Below are 17,986 nucleotides of genomic sequence, written 5' to 3'. Positions count from 1 at the left end.
CATTTTAAACTGACAATGTCATAGTTGGAAAATAATAGTAAGATTTTTGATATACAACCTTCAGTATTTGAGAATGACCCATTGAAATAAAGGGGAAAACTGGTCGTAAGAGTTAGAGATGATCTAACAAGACTGGTCACTATAAAAACAAATTACTTGAAAATAAACCTGGATATCAAAAGTGTTAGCATTCATTTCTCTTCAGATCCTTCTCTGATAATTGTTTCTCTCCCACATTCAAATTCCCTTTTATTTAATTTTATTCATTAATCATTTTAGAATTGATAACAGTTTTAGAAACACAGTGATTTTAATTAAGTACCAATGTCTAGCTGACATGGTTTTTACACATGCCACTGTTCAGAAAATTGGTTAATTAAAAATGATTCATAAGGGGATTTCCCAGGCAATAAAGTGATTAAGATTCTGCCTTGCAACGCAGGGGGAGCAGGTTCAATCCCTGGTCAGGGAACTAAGGTTCCACATGCCATGGAGTGCAGCCAAAAAAAAAAAAGATTTGTAATTCAGCTTTCAGAATTAAAATTTTTTTCATCACAAACGTTGACCTAAATTTTGATGCTACATTTTATGAATATTTTTTCATAAAACCAAACCTAAATCTTTTGCCTGGTAACAAGTCACAGTATCCCTCTGGTATGAAATATTCAGTATCTTATGTTTCCTTTTTCTTCTTTAACTTTTATTTATTTATGGCTGCGACTGATCTTTGTTGCTAGCTCAGTAGTTGTGGTGCATAGGCTTAGCTGCTCTGCAGCATGTGGGAAATTCCTGGACCAGGGATTGAACTGACGTCCCATGAATTAACTAGCAGATTCTTAATCACTGGACTACCAGGCAAGTCCTGTTTGCTTTTCCTTTCATTCATTTATTTAACAAATGTTTATTCAATTCAATTCAGCTAAGTCGCTAAGTCGTGTATGACTGTTTGCAACCCCATGGACCACAGCACACCAGACCTCCCTATCCATCACCAACTCTGAGAGTTTAATCAAACTCATGTCCATTGAGTCGGTGATGCCATCCAACCATTTCATCCTCTATTGTCCCCTTCTCCTCCTGCCCTCAATCTTTCCCAGCATCAGGATCTTTTCAAATGAGTCAGCTCCTCGCATCAGGTGGCCAAAGTATTGGAGTTTCAGCTTCAACATCAGTCCTTCCAATGAACACCCAAGACTAATCTCCTCTAGGATGGACTGGTTGGATCTTCTTGCAGTCCAAGGACTCTCAAGAGTTTTCTCCAACACCACAGTTCAAAAGCATCAACTCTTCGGTGCTCAGCTTTCATTATAGTCCAACTGTCACATCCATACACGACCACTGGAAAAACCATAGCCTTGACAAGACGGACCGTTGTTGACAAAAGAATGTCTCTGCTTCTTAATACGCTGTCTAGGTTGGTCATAACTTTCCTTCCAAGGAGTAAGCATCTTTTAACTTCATGGCTGCAGTCACCATCTGTAATGATTCTGGAGCCCCCAAAAATAAACTCAGCCACTGTTTCCACTGTTTCATCTATTTGCCATGAAGTGACGGGACCAGATACCATGAACTTAGTTTTCTGAATGCTGAGCTTTAAGCCAACTTTTTCACTCTCCTCTTTCACTTTCATCAAGAGGCTCTTTAGTTCTTCTTCACTTTCTGCCATAAGGGTGGTGTCATCTGTGTATCTGAGGTTATTGATATTTCTCCCGGTAATCTTGATTCCAGCTTGTGCTTCATCCAGCCTAGCATGTCTCATGATGTACTCTGCATATAAGATAAATAAGCAGGGTGACAATATACAGCCTTGAGGTACTCCTTTCCCAACTTGGAACCAGACTTGTTCCATGTCCAGTTCTAACTGTTGCTTCCTGACCTGCATACAGGTTTCTCAAGAGGCAGGTCAGGTGGTCTGGTATTCTCATCTCTTTCGGAATTTTCCACAGTTTGTTGTGATCCACAGAGTCAAAGGCTTTGGCATAGTCAATAAAGCAGAAATAGATGTTTTTCTGGAACTCTCTTGCTTTTTTGATGATCCAGCAGATGTTGGCAATTTGATCTGTGGTTCCTCTGGCTTTTCTACAACCAGCTTGAACACCTGGAAGTTCAGCTTCAGGTATTGCTGAAGCCTGGCTGGGAGAATTTTGAGCATTACTTTACTAGGGTGTGAGATGAGTGCAATTGTGCGGTAGTTTGAGCATTCTTTGGCATTGCCTTTCTTTGGGATTGGAATGAAAACTGATCGTTTCCAGTCCTGTGGCCACTGCTGATGTTTCCAAATTTGCTAATATATTGAGTGCAGCACTTTCACAGCGTCATCTTTTAGGATTTGAAACAGCTCAACTGGAATTCCATTACCTCCACTAGCTTTGTTCGTAGTTATGCTTCGTAAGGCCCACTTGACTTCACATTCCAGGATGTCTTCACAACATCGTGATTATCTGGGTCATGAAGATCTTATTTGTACAGTTCTTCTGTGTATTCTTGCCATCTCTTCTTAATATCTTCTGCTTCTGTTAGGTCAATACCATTTCTGTCCTTTATTGAGCCCATCTTTGCATGAAATATTCCCTTAGTATCTCTGATTTTCTTGAAGAGATCTCTAGTCTTTCCCATTCAATTTTTTTCCTCTATTTCTTTGCACAGATCACTGAGGAAGGCTTTTGTATCTCTCCTTGCTGTTCTTTGGAACTCTGCATTCAAATAGGTATATCTTTTCTTTTCTCCTTTGCTTTTGACTTCTCGTCTTTTCACAGCTATTTGTAAGGTCTCCTCAGACAGCCATTTTGCTTTTTTGCATTTCTTTTTCTTGGGGATGGTCTTGATCCCTGCCTCCTGTACAATGTCACAAACCTCCTTCCATAGTTCTTCAGGCACTTGTCTATCAGATTTAGTCCCTTAAATCTATTTCTCACTTCCACTGTATAATCATAAGGGATTTGATTTAGGTCATACTTGAATGGTCTAGTGGTTTTCCCTACTCTCTTCAATTTAAGTCTGAATTTGGCAATAGGAAGTTCATGATCTGACCCACAGTCAGCTCCTGGTCTTGTTTTTGCTGACTACATAGAGCTTCTCCATCTTTTGCTGCAAAGAATATAATCAATCTGATTTCAGTATTGACCATCTGGTAACGTCCATGTGTAGAGTCTTCTCTTGTGTTGTTGGAAGAGGGTGTTTTCTATGACCAGTGTGTTCTCTTGGCAAAACTCTATCAGCCTTTGCCCTGCTTCATTCTGTATTCCAAGGCTAAATTTGCCTGTTACTCCAGGTGTTTCTTGACTTCTTACTTCTGCATTCCAGTCCCCTACAATGAAAAGGATATCTTTTTTGGGTGTTAGTTCTAGAAGGTTTGTAGATCTTCACAGAACTGTTCAACTTCAGCTTCTTCAGCATTACTGGTCAGGGCATAGACTTGAATTACCATGAAATTGCATGGTTTGCCTTGGAAACTAACAGAGATCATTCATTCATTTTGAGATTGCATCCAAGTACTGCATTTCTGACTCTTTTGTTGACTATGATGGCTACTTCATTTCTTCCAAGGGATTCTTGCCCACCGTAGTAGATATAATGGTCAGTATTAGATTATAATGAGTTAAATTCACCCATTCCAGTCCATCCTAGTTTGCTAATTCCTAAAATTTTGACATTCACTCTTGCCATCTCCTCTTTGACCACTTCCAATTTGCCTTGATTCATGGACCTAACATTCCAGGTTTCTATGCAATATTGCTCTTTACAGCATAAGCACAACTATATCTATATATACTCCAGAGTATCCAACAAAATATATAAAGCATTTAAGAATGTAGTCAACTTAAGAGTTATAGTCTAAAAATGGAAATAAGCATTTTCATTATTACCTCCAATTGCGTAGACCATTCCTCCCAGAACTGCTACTCCAAGTCCACATCGAGCCTGATGAAGTGAAGACACAGTGGTCCAGTACTGGCTAAAGGTGTCAAAACGTTCTACACAACTGAGGGCTCTGCTATCACTCCAACGACCGCCCTGCAATCGAGTATATCCACCTGAATAAAGAAAGGAAAGCAGGTACACAGCAAATCCCTTACTGCTAAATACGGAAATGGTAGTAACAAGAAAAATCTAGCCCTCTACATCTAGATTTTCAATATAACTACTGCATAGTAAGGAATACATTAACTTTAGAGTCTGTCAGATGCACATCTATTATTCTTAAATGTACCAAGCCCTAAAAGATGATGGCTTAAATGCAATGAGTTCAACCTCAATATTCTACCACCTGGTCCTGGTCATAACTAAATGTTAGATAAAACGTAAATCTAGAACTTTTTATCTGTCTAGTTAGGAAGTTTCATTGTGATTTCTATTCATGCACTGAGTCTTAGTTGTGTCACAAGAGATCTTTCATTGCGACACACAGAGTCTAGTTGTAGAGCCTGGGCTCAGTATTTGCAGCTTGAGAGCTCAGTGGTGGTGGCACATGGGCTCTGGAGCCTGTGGGCTAAGCAGTTGCAGTGTTGCTTAGACTTAGTTGCGCTGCAGCATATGGGATCTTACTTCCCCACCCAGAGACCAAACTTGTGTTCCCTGTACTGCAACGTGGATTCTTAACCACTGGACCACCAGGCAAGTCCCTATTAATATCTTTTTCAATTAGAAAATAGTGAGAGTTAAAAAAAAAAAAAGAAAATAGTGAGGGTTGAAATCCTTGTTTAACTGTACATCCCATTATAAAAAACGTTAAAGAGCATTCAAAAATTATACATTTATATGCTATAGTATATATAAAATTACACATGCAATGACAAACATACTCTAAATTATGTTATACATAAAGTTCTTATATATAAATTATATTATGTCTATAAATCTGGATTTGTTGATATATATCAATATTTTAAATTCTATTTTAAATATTTTTTTTTAATAGAGGAAATTCCCTGGCAGTCCAGTGGTTCAGACTCTGTGCTTTCACTGAGGTGGCCCAGGTTAAATTCCTGGTCAGAGAACTAAGATCCCTCAAGCTGTACAGCATGGCCAAAAAACTACACTACACTACACTACAATAAAATAAAATACAAAATGTCCATACAATATTCCTTTGGATTATCCTGCATTTCCACACTTTGGAGACCACTAGTTCCTGTTATCCCTAAAGACCATCTCAGACACTGTGAATAGTTAATACATTTGAGATTTATTTTCCTATTTCTCACTAGAATTCAAATATTAATTTTTAAAGCAGTATATCTTAGGCAGTTATTTGATAATAACTGGGTATCTAAGAACTCAAAGATTTAAATCACCAAATAATAGACATCAAATAAATATCTTTATTCTTAGATGTGTCCACTATACTATATAAATGCAATTTCTAAATCGGCAGCCTGTATGTGAAATTAAATATGCCTATTTGACATACTTGCATATTCTCACATGTTTAATAACAACAAAAATTTAAAAGGTTTTGATCCTGAAAATAAAGATAATTTATATTACTTTTTAAAAGGTTCTCACCTACTGCATACAAGTACTTTCTTGCTTTCTTCCGAGGTCGAACCTTAGATGTCTGCAGAAAACTACAAAATTTGTTCTCTTTGGGAGATTTGCACACCTCACAGTACTCTTTCAAAAGCGTTTGCAATGCAACACGAAGATTAAAATCAGATATTCCTAAAGCAATATTGAAAAAGATGTTTTAATCAACTTTTAAACAATATCAAAAAGACATATTTCCATGAAAATGAAATACATTTAATAATCAAAAAATGAAAGCTCATCATCAAACATTGGAGTTTGTTTCCTATAATACCAAATATTTTTTACAGCATCGGCGTGCTGCAGTCCATGGGGTCTCAAACAGTTGGACACAACTAAGCAACTGAACTGAACCAAAGAATATATACTTTCCTTAAATCAAAGATTGTTTTAAAAATATGCTTCATTAGATTCAATTTGAAAACACATGATGGAGAATCTCTTATTAAATAAAGATACCAGGTAAAACAGGATCACAATTATATAACAAAAGGAAAAAATAAAATTGCCCAAAGATCTATACTTAGAACCTAATAACAAAAGGATATAAAATAATGTCATACACTTTGAAAATGACAGTCAAAGCAAGAAATAGAAGATTCCAGTCGGATAAGGTCCTAAAAAAGACAATGAGCGTGAGTGGGCAGGTTATTCTGCTCAAGCTTGCTTAGCTGAAAAAATGAATTGGGAATGAAAGTCAACCTGTGTCCCACTTGGCAATAAGTACTGGCCTCCAGGAAAGGGCACTATTTTCTAATTTGCATAAAAGCATTATATATGCTAGCAAGGGACTGTCCCTAAGCCTTGTCTCTGCATCCAAAAAACAATACTGAGGAAAGAAGGTTAACTAACAAAATCTTGAGAGGTCTCACTAATAACTTTAGAATTTGGAAACCAGAAGAATGAGCAAGTAAGAAGCAGAACTGAAGTCAAAGAGCAAAACCATTATAAGAAAAATTCTTTACAGGACCATCAGTAAAGGTAGAGAGGATCAGCGGGGCTTGCCATCTAACAGAGCTCAGTGGTAGCCAAAATCCGCAGTAGTGAGACATATTCTTGGCTGGGTAAGTAGGTCTTGATATCAGATCAATAATTGGACCTCACCAAGAAAGAAGTCAGAGTCCAGGCCCACAAGCAAGAACCTTAGCCTGAGCAGATATCTATTCTTTCACCACCCTCATGCCTCAAGCTAGGAAGAAGTGGTGAGAACACAGTACACAGCAATCAAATTTTAGGTGGGAGAAACAGAGTAGTAATATCAAGATTGCCAGGAGAAATATCAATAACCTCAGATATGCAGATATGCATGTGTGCATGCTAAGTCACTTCAGTCATGTCTACTGTGTGCGACCTTATGGACTGTAGCCCACCAGGCTCCTCCGTCCAGGGGATTCTGCAGGCAAGAATACTGGAATGGATTGCCATGCCCTCCCCCAGGGGATCTTCCCGACCCAAGGATCAAAACATTGTCTCTTATATCTCCTTTGTAATTGGCAGGAGGATTCTTTACCACTAGCTGTGAAGCCCCCAGATATGCAGATGACACTACCCTTAAGGCAGAAAGCAAAGAGGAACTAAAGAGCCTCTTGATGAGGTCAAAGAGGACAGTGAAAAAGCTGGCTTAAAACTCAACATTCAGAAAACTAAGATCATGGCATCTGATCCTATCACTTTATGGCAAATAGATGGGGAAACAGTGGAAACAGTGACAGACTTTATTTTCTTGGGCTCCAAAATTGCTGAGATGGTGACTGCAGTCATGAAATTAAAAGACGCTTGCTCCTTGGAAGAAAAGCTATGATAAACCTAGACAGCGTATTAAAAAGCAGAGACATTACTTTGCTGACAAAGGTCTGTAAAGTCAAAGCTATGGTTTTTCCAGTAATCATGTACAGATGTGAGAGTTGGACCATACAGAAGGCTGAGTGCCAAAGAGTTGATGCTTTTGAACTGTGGTGTTGGAGAAGACTCTTGAGAATCCCTTGGACAGCAAGAAGATTACACCAGTCAATCCTAAAGGACATCAATTGTAAATATTCATTGGAGGGACTGATGCTGAGGCTGAAACTCCAATACTTTGCCCACCTGATGTGAAGAGCTGACTCACTGGAAAAGACCCTGATGCTGGGAAAGACTGAAGGCTGGAGAAGAAGTGGACAATGGAGAAACAAGATGGTTGGATGGCATCACCAACTATTACCAACTCAGTTGACATGAGTTTGAGTAAGCTCTGGGAGATGGTGAAGGACATGGAAGCCTGGCATGCTGCAGTCCATAGGGTCTCAGAGTTGAACACAACTGAGCAACAACAACAAATACCAAGATAGAAAGTGTATCACGGAGAACTATCAGAGCAAGCAGATCTGAACAGAGTTGCCAAGTTAAGCATGAGCAGTATATCAAGAAATAGCAATACAACTATTTAAGTATACCCCAGAGGAAAAAAAAAAGAGAAAGTGACTGAAGAATTCAATTTGGAAGAAAACATTAGCCACATAACAGAAACAGATTCTCTATACACAAGATAGATTTATTTTTAAGAATAAAGATCCTATATGGGAAAAAAAAAAGGCTCAAAGACAAAATGAGATGCATTGCTAAGGAAATAAAGTGACAGTAGTGCAGACATAATAAATTAGAAGCAAGAAACTCATTAGACAAAAATCAAATTGGCAATTTGGAGTAAAGACTTAAAACAAATATGAGCACAGAGCAAAAGACAAAATATTTTAACATTCAGTTCAGTTCAGTTCAGTTGCTCAGTCGTGTCCGACTTTTTGCAACCCCATGAACTGCAGCATGCCAGACCTCCCTGTCTATCACCAACTCCAGGAGTTTACTCAAAAACTCATGTCCATTGAGTCAGTGATGCCAGCCAACCATCTCATCCTCTGTCTTCCCCTTCTCCTCCCACCTTCAATCTTTCCCAGCATCAGGGTCTTTTCCTATGAGTCAGTTTTTCACATCAGGTGGCCAAAGTATTGGAGTTTCAGCTTCAACATCAGTCCCTCCAATGAATATTCAGGACTGATTTCCTACATTATAAGACTACAAATACGAAGGACAAAAAAGTTTTCAATACAAGGATGAAGACCACCAAAGGAAACATTAGAAATATTCAGGAATTTCACAGAGGAAAAATTTTCCAAAATGAAGGAAAAATTGCTGCACACCACAGGGCATGACCAAAAAAGGGAAAAGGGTATATGATATAGTCTAAGAAAAAATGGCAAACTTGAGCACAAATCAAGAATAATGAAAGAGAATTCTTTAGGCATCCAAGCAGAAAAAGCAAGTCATTGGAAAAAAAACACAAAACACGCCTTACAAACTTGGGGTGGAGGTGTGGGGAATGCTCATAAATTAAGCATATTGTACCCACACAAATATCTGTTAAATTTAAAAGGTAATAGAAATTATCAGATATGAGAAAAAAAAATCAGCAAATATGGTAATCATGAACCTTTCTTAGAAAAAAAAAAAAAAAATCTTGGTGATGAAATTAAACCAACCAAATGACAAATCAAAAAAGAAAGCTCAGAGAATTCCCTGGCAGTCCAGTAGTTAGGATTCTGTGCTTTCACTGTGATGACCTGGGTTCAATCCCTTGTGGAGGAAGTAAGATCCTGCAAGCAGTGCTGCAGGGCCCAAAAATAAAAGAAAGTTCAGGAACAAAAAGACTACTGTTAAAAAACTGGTACAGAGCATTAAAACCACTTAAATATAGAATAACAGCACAGAGCTAGGAGGATCATGATTTGAAAAGTATCTATATAAGCGCTATGTAGACCTTGAGGCAGGTAAGGAGAAAAATAACAATACTAATTACCTCATTTTTCATAGCAGATAATCTAAACTTTAAAACTGAAACACAAAGTGAAACTATGGTTTCACCTTTTAATGAGGCTCATCTTTTTGTTTTTATCATGTAAAAACTTTTTAGAATGAATATTTCTTGGGATTAAACATTTCCCTAAAAATAATTATTAGTTTCTTCTTTGTTAATTTTTAGTGAGATTTAGGTTATCTTTTTTGTATTATAAATAGTATGACAGAATGAGTCTTATTCTTGTAAATTTTTTTTCTATCCACCCTTGCGACCATACACCCACCCATCATCCATCCTCCTATACAAAGACATCTAGAATGATGTTTAATGAATGTTAATTATAACTGGCTATTTCTGTATGGTGAACTTTGGGTGATCTGTTGTTTTCTTTTTTAATAATTTATTACCTAAAGTTTTTATAAGAGCATGTACCATTTTTAAAAAGTAAAATCGTTCTCCAAAATGCAAGAAAAAGATATGTTAGCATATACTAATAATATTAAATTACCTGAATTATACACCATAGGGGAAAATCTACACATTTCACATAACACAATTTAACCATTTCAATGAAATCTTTTGCTCCCTCACTGAATTTTGTGGTAGAGTCTCATTAGTTTTCTGTATAAATTGTCCATCTTTTCTCTAAAATGATCAGAGATTAAGTTTCAGTATTAAAATACTGAAAAATACGAAGGTTGCCCTTGGAAAAAATCCTCCATTTATTTCTCCCTTGCTTCCCTGCAGTTTTATTCCAGTGAAATGTCCTTAGGTGATAACTACTGGGCAGTACAAGACTTTAATATTATAACATTAAAAAGCCATAGGAAAACATGCCCCAGTTCCAGGGAACTTCCCTTCAGTACTTTGCATCTGCAGCACTTTGGAAAAGTCAATTCAACCATGAAAGCCTTTGTCCCACTCCTAACTTCTCAGATGATACACACAAAAAACGTGTCTGGATAATTTTTCTCTTGCTTTAGCATTTAAATATAGCCAGTCTTCATTTTTTGCGGATTCTTTACTTATGAATACATCTACTCACTAACATGAATTTGCAACCCAAATCAACACTCACAGTGCTTTCCTGGTGGTTCACAGACATGCCATATAGTGGCAAAAAATTTGAATCACCTAACCTCCATGTTTCCAGGTGAGACTGAAAGAGGCGACATTCTGCCATCTTATTTCATTTCTCACTATAAACAAGTGTCCCCTTCACATTTTATTTAGCATCATGGTTTTCACTTTGTATTTTCTGTTGGCCTTTTCACTATTTAAAATAGTCCCTAAGCATAACTGCTAAAGTACCATGTCTAATGTTTGTAAGTGCAAGAAGGCTGTGATGTGTCTTACAGAAGGCTAACATGTTAGGCTTCACTCAGCCTTGAGTTATAGTTTTGTTGGCCATGAGTTTAATGAATCAACAGTATACATTAAATGAGGGGGTTTTGACAGACACACACAAAAAAACAAGTTTATATATTGATCAGCTGACAAAAATTTTGTGACCAGAGGCTTGTAAGAACTTACCTCATCATGCTTTTCTTAGGAACAATGGCTCAGTATTTGCTGATCACTGTTCTTGCTAAATTTATAGAGGATAACTACCATAAATAGTAGTAGTTAGTGAGAACTAACTATACAGTAGTAGTAGTCAGTGAGAAATGACTATATATATATGAATAATGAGAATTAATGATATATACATTAATACAAGATATCACTGAGAAAAAATTACAAATTTCTGTTGACACTGTTAAGAGTGGAAAAACCTAAAAATCCACATTAAATATATCACATAATTACAACTTTAATGCTAATACTATAATTAATTCATAATAAAATATTTGTATGTCAGTCACATCCTAAATGACAAGAGTTAAAGCTTCAAATCTTGAAACTGGTCCAAAGTAGTTTTTAAAAATAAATTTAAATATTATTTTTCTAATATAAAGATAAAATTTATTTTATACTATGGTAAAAAGTGTTTTCAAAGTTTAGAACTTAAGTATATTCAAAGACTACATAGAAGCTGTATTATTATATCAATATACAATTAATTTTATAATGAGAGGACTTATAGGATTTATTGAGTTTTGGTTTTGTGTTCAGCATATATAATTTTCCTTAAATGTTTAGGTTTTCTGAATTTTTCGAAGTGGCAAGAGGAAATCTTATGCTAAAATAATTAGTACTACTACCAAAAATTGCAGGAATCTTTTAGCTCTGTCAATACTTTTATCTCCCTTGGTAGTTAACCTCAAGATAAAGATCTGATTAAAATAATGGGTAGAAATACTGAAATACTACTATACCTACAAAATACAAAAGTTGTATCTTACATATATTAACCATTCAATAAATGTTTGCTATTGAAGTGAAAAATGAAAACACTATCACATTTCAAACAGAGGAAAGGTCACTGGATAAAACTGACTAATTTAACATGGGAACAAAAAAATTACCTTCTATGTACTTTAAAAGTCTCTGAGGAGGTAATAAAGGGAATCGAATTGGGTCCAGCACTTCCACCACATGTTTTCTTCTTTTTCCCAGATCTTTCAGTATCCACTGCATTGCAGCTAAGAAGACCTGGTATTCATCCTCAATGCTAAGCTCTTCACTTCGTAAAATTTTGATCAGCTGATCTTTTGTAAGTGCCAGGAACTCTTCCCCACTATGAACCTCCAAGAAATGGACATGAATGTAGTTTTCTGTAAATTCCAGAAGATCATGGCAGGCAATCTGCTCAGAGAACTGAAAGATCCCAATGCAGTTCAGCGGATCAATTTGTCCTTTCAGAAATTCACAGCAAAGATTAACAACTTCAGTCAACTGTAGCATGTCTGCTGCAACAATCAACTCCTGGACATTATTCACGCCTATGTTCACTATACCTAGGGAAGCAGGGAGACAAAATAACCAATAAAATAAAACAAACATTTGACTTATATTCAAAAAGCATTATACTTGATTCCACTGATAGCTCAGGCTTTGTGGGAGTAGATGGATACTCAGTAAAAGGCAACAAAGAACTTGTAGAAAGGTGCCAAACCTAAATGATAATAGTACTGCACATGCATGGAGCACTTAACAATGAACCAGGCACAGCATTAATTGCTCTATACATTCACTTAACCCTCCATACAACCCCATGTAGTAGGATTTTCCCCCTTATATTTATATTAAGAAAACAGAATTGGAAAGTTAAAGTAACTCAACCCTATGTCACATGGTTAAGTGAGATGCAACGTAGGGAGTGACATCAAAGTTCATGCTTTTAACATAAGGCTATATGCATCTAACAAACATTTAACTGAGGCACAGGAGTGAGTAAGACATGGGCCATATTCTTCATTACAATAAAGTGCCATATAAATGTTAATTTTTAATGTGAGGTATAACCAAGAGTCCATAACATATGAGAAGTTTTAAACATTTAACATTTAAGTAACTATATATACCAATCTCTTTCCAGAGGACTTCACTTTCATATACTTTTATGACAACTTTGGGAAGAAATCAAATACTCAATTATATTTAGAAAGAAAAGGATATCCTACCTAATAAGGATAAACTCTCCATTCAATCTTTTATTTTTTTTTTTGAGTTCTTTTTTTTTTTACCTAGCTGGGTCTTAGTTGCAGCATAGGGAATCTTTGTTGCTGTGTGCAGGATCTAGTTCCCTGACCAGGGTTTGAAACTGGGCCCCCTGCATTGGTTGACTGGATTCTTAACCAATGAACCACCAGGGAAGTCCCTCCATTCAATCTCATAATTTCCGTTTACCCCTTTTAAAACATTCAATAAACTGAGTGTTTGTATTCTCAATTAGATTTATAAAGTCTTTTAAGAAAAAGCTTGCCCTTTCTGTATTCCCAAACACTAGGTGCCCAAAAAATTTATTATATATGAATGAATGGCCAAAGACACTATGCTAAGAGGAAGAATACGGCTTGTTAAATGCAAATAGGGAATTTTCCAAAAGTGTAAGAAATGGAATTCACCATGGGAATAAACAGTAGTGGCTGCAGAGAAATCTAAGACTTAATTGAATGAAATGAGAGTTCATTACAAATTTGGAGAAGATAACATCATGGGTTGTGATGGAAGGTAACTTAAGGAATGGTACTGGATGAAGCCAAGGATTACTTGAGATAACAAAAAGAAGGCCCCACAACTTAATAAGTCTTTACAGGTTAATAAAAGCATTTTTACAGCAGCAACAACAACAAAAAACCCCAAAAAACTCAAATCAAAACATGGTCAGAAGACCTAAATAGATATTTCCCCAAAGAAGACATACAGATGGCCAACTGGCACATGAAAAGATGTAAGGCAGAAAAGTATAAAAATGAAAATCAAACGTTTTCCCAAACACAGACATACACTATTTTTTTTTTTCTGACTTGCCAGTAGTGTGGAGCCCTAACCCCTGATGCCTGGGAATTCCCTATATTAACACTTTAGTGTATCCCTTTCAAAACTTTTTTCCATATATATTTACACTACAAATAATACTTACATGGGCTTCCCTGGTGGCTCAGTGGTAAGGAATCTGCCTGCCAATGCAGGAGACACGGGTTCAATCCCTGGGTCAGGAAGATCCCCTGGAGAAGGAAATAGCAACCCACTCCAGTATTCTTGCCTGGGAAATTCCATGGATAGAGGCGCCTGGCAGGCTATAGTCCACAGGGTTGCAAAAGTCAGACAAAACTTAGCAACTAAACAACAACATAATACTTACATACCTGTGTAAATGAAATCTAAAAGTATTTGAAAGATTCCAGCTTCAATTCCTAGAATCTGTACAACATCTTTTGAGGACTCTTTCATTCCTCCAGTGAACAAAGCTGCAAAGTAAGGACTACTGGCAGCCAAAACCAGCCGATGAACTTTAAAAGTTTCCTTCCCAACTTGCAGATCCACATCACAGAAATGCTGTCCATTCCTCATTTTATTGATCTGAGCCAAGATGAGTTGAGCATGTTTATCTAATGAAAAATGACTATCACCAGCCTTGGCACAGCCCTCATTAGCCATGATGATGACAGATCAATTAAAAGGACTGTTGCCCATAATCTGGTCCTACCCTGAAAAAAAGAAAGAGACCAAGCAACAAATTTTTGTGTTTAGCATGTCTTCTATTCATATACATATGAAACATTCCCTATCCTCAAGGAAATTAAAATCTATTTAGGGACATAAAACACACATGAAACTAGTAAGGACTAAACTGTGTGGTACTATTCCTAACAGGGTTTCAGAGAAGGGAATAAATAATGTGGTTTAAAATAACTGGACAATGTTTTGCAGCAGAAATGGAACCTGAACTGGATATTGAGTGACAGTGTGTTAAGGTATGAGTAGACGGTGAACTAAAGAAAATAAGGAAAGGCACAAAAGTAGAAGGACAGCCGTGTACACTGCAGTAAGGAAGCACACAGGGCAGTCAAAATGAACTTTCAAAAAGCAATTGTGGGGCTTCCCTGGTGGCTCAGTAGAAAAGAATCTGCCTGCCAACGCAAGAAACAGGAGTTTGACCCCTAGTTCAGGAAGATCTACATGCAGAGGAACAACTACCCCCATGCACCACAACTATTAAGCCTGTGCTCTACAGCCCAGGAATCACAATTACTGAGCCCAGATGCCCCAGAGCCCATCCTCTGCAACAGAGAAGCCACCACAGTGAGAAGCCCAGGGACCACAACTGCAGAGTAGCCCCGGCTCGCCACAATTAGAGAAAAGCCAGTGCAGCAATGAAGACCCAGCACAGCCAAAAATAAATAAATGAGTAATTTTTTTAAAAAAAGAACTTAAGTGTTCTCTTTAAAAAAAAAAAAGCAATTGTGATCAGGCCAACTGTCTGCTTAAAATCCTTCAATTTCTTCACTTCCTTTAGCACTTCAAATTTAGACCTTCAAATTTTACCTCTGTCTACCCATCCAATCCTACCTCCTATAATCCTCTTTGAATACTTTTAATACCCCAATAAAATCTAACAATTTGCAGTTCTCTAAAGGCATCTCTTTCATGACACCCTTCCCCACCTTTTCTGTCTGGATCTTTGTTATAATTCAAGACTGTTCAAACTTAATATCCTCCAAGAAAACCCCTGTTCCTCTGTTCTCCAGGTTTGGTGCTCACCCTAACCATACCTATTTTATAGCCCATTATCACAATCTGGGGGCTTCCCTGGTGGCTTAGTGGTAAAGAATCCACCTCTAGGAGATGCAGGTTTAATCCCTGGGTCAGGAATATCCCCTGGAGAAGGAAATGGCAACTCACTCCAGTTTGCCTGGAAAATCCCATGAACAGAGCCTGGCAGGCCATGGGGTTTCAAGAGAGTCAGACACAACTTAGCGACTAAACAACAATCACACTCTTCCTTGTCACCCTACTCCCTATGAACACACATACTCTGAAAGTTCCCTGAAAGACAATTCTTTTGGAACTATCTTTCATAACTGTAGCACAGTGTCTAACATATATTGTTTTCAAATGATTGTGAAATAAATGGGCACTAAGAAATAACAATAGCTTAGGTTGTTTTTATTTAATTCTGACAACTTTTTCACACATTATGCCAATTGTAATTCTCACAATAATTAGAGGCTGGAAGAAAAGATATTGTTATTCGAAATAAGAGAAGGAAACTGAAGCTCAGTTTCCCAAGGACACAGTGTTAGTACAACGATAGTCCTAGTATTTAAACCCAGGTCTGATTCTAAATCCTGGGTTTTTCCTATAATATCATGGGCACAGAGAGAAAGAGCTTTGAAACCCAAGCAAATAAGTTTGAACATGAACCTTTATAGGTTTATTAAGAATAAACATGACAATAGTCATGTTTCAGACTTGTTTTTTGAGCTCTCAGGAGGATGTGCTAAGAGGTAGCAAAGTCTTAGAAAAGAGACTTCCAGCTTCAACAATGAGAATCAAAGGGATAAATCCAAGTTACTTTTTGAAAAAAGAAACTATGATCCAGTAATATAAGATATATCGAGATGAAGCACAAGAGAAATCTAAGATGACAAAGGCATTTAGATATCAAGGAAAATTAGTGGACTAACGGAAATGGTGGGAGGGGCTAAGTTTTCAGCATTCAGTAAAACTTATCAAAGTAAAAACAACTAAGCTGATTATTATGATTACTTAGGAATTAACTTATTGAGAAACCGGACTGAAAAGTTACAAGGTAGCTGCTAAAACTTCACATCAGCACCAACATAAACATATTACATTTAACTTGAATAGAAAAAGTGTATTTCGCTCTAGATAGAAATTTGATCTGCAGATATTATTAAACATTGCATGGCAGTCAGGCTTTTTCTGTTTTAGATTTCTTCCTGTCAGCAGATTTTGGACTCAGCGATTTGTTTAATTACAAAGTACCTCCTCTGCCCCCAACTTCAGGGCATCAAGCATAGCTTGAGATAAAACGCTTCCTCCTGGTACCAAAAAGTGACTGAATATCCATCCACTCTGGCAGCAGACAGCAGAAATCCTCCTTTACTATTATTACACTTCTTAGTAACTGCTGATACTATCCCACTGCCAGTGGAGTACTTCATTTCAAAAGGAGGTACGTGGTGTCACCCCATTTCCAAAAGGAAAGAGCTTAATTCAAGGCCATCGCATAGGGATGTAAGGGACGCGCCTCAACAGACACAAATTTTAAAGGTGGATTATTAAGGAAACGGTGGAGACGCTCAGAGGAAGCAAAGAGAATCTTTGTTTAGTGGCCTCAAATTCACTGCCTCGACCATCTGGAAGCTGCTTTCACTCAGCAGGGGTGTCAGAAAGAATCCCAGGACGAGTGAGCGTCCAAAAAAAAGGAGGGGCGGGGGGGCTCTTTGTGCTTGATTTGGAGGCTGGACCCGGAGAGCTACTCCTAGGATGCTACGCCACTAAAGGCAGATTAAACGATACGGCGCTACCTAAACAGCCAGGAAGGCATCTCAGATGGGTCTGGCGAGAGCAGAAGGTCTGACGACATCTGCTGGCCCTCGGATTCCCGGGGGGGGGGAGGGCTGGGCCGGGGAGACGAGAAGCAGGTGGAGACCGGACTAGACTCCGGTGAGGGCAAAAACACTTCGATTATTAGAGGCATGCCTGAACAGCAGGAGGAAGCCGGTTCCGGAGGCTCCTCGCACGCTCCTACACAAAGACAGAGGCGAGGAGGAAACTCCCAACCCAGTCACAGATGCCCCCGGGACGCGGGCCCTTCTTACCCGCCGCTTCCCCTTCCCGCCGGCGCCCGCTCAGGCTCTGCGCGCGCAGCCGCGATCTGCTAGCGCGCAGAATGGGCGGGGAAAGCCCGGCGGGGTGACTAGGCAGTGCGTTCCGCGGCCGGGTGCCGGAGGCAAGGCCAGGTCTGGGGAGCGGGCCTGTCCGCTTCGCTGGCCAGGCGGGTCTGCGCGTGCGCACTGCTCTTCAGCTCCCGGGGAGCCGCGCCTCCTGGTGCTGCTTTGCTGCGGCGCCCGGCTGGTACTTGACTACTCGCAGGCAACGGTCCAGCGGCCAGCCTAACCTCCTGCCTGTGGAGGCTGGCGGGCTCGCCCTTTCCACGCCGCCTGCCCTTTCTCGATTTTTGTGGCGTCCCAGACAGCCAGCGAGCATCCGTGC

General features: G+C 38.4%; 1 protein-coding gene across 2 annotated transcripts in view; it reads right to left on the bottom strand.

Annotated features, from left to right (window-relative positions):
• IPP (intracisternal A particle-promoted polypeptide) overlaps positions 1-17,729 on the bottom strand; it is a 34,997-nt gene extending 17,268 nt beyond the window's left edge. The window contains exons 1-5 of one of the 2 annotated variants that reach the window (XM_061122027.1): positions 17,593-17,729; positions 14,110-14,451; positions 11,824-12,255; positions 5,506-5,661; positions 3,867-4,034 (exon numbers count right to left, since the gene is read on the bottom strand). In XM_061122027.1, coding sequence (XP_060978010.1) covers positions 3,867-4,034; positions 5,506-5,661; positions 11,824-12,255; positions 14,110-14,401 — 1,048 coding nt within the window. In that variant the 5' untranslated portion in view covers positions 14,402-14,451; positions 17,593-17,729. Of the gene's footprint in view, positions 1-3,866; positions 4,035-5,505; positions 5,662-11,823; positions 12,256-13,883; positions 14,035-14,109; positions 14,452-17,592 lie in introns of those variants that run through there. The other variant, XM_061122028.1, reaches the window with a different exon arrangement.
• Positions 17,730-17,986: the final 257 nt, after the last annotated feature.

Source organism: Dama dama, chromosome 20 (genome assembly GCF_033118175.1).
Source record: "Dama dama isolate Ldn47 chromosome 20, ASM3311817v1, whole genome shotgun sequence".
NCBI classification, from domain to species: Eukaryota; Metazoa; Chordata; class Mammalia; order Artiodactyla; family Cervidae; genus Dama; species Dama dama.
Note: the sequence above shows the minus strand (reverse complement) of the source record. Positions and strands in the feature narration are given on the sequence as shown.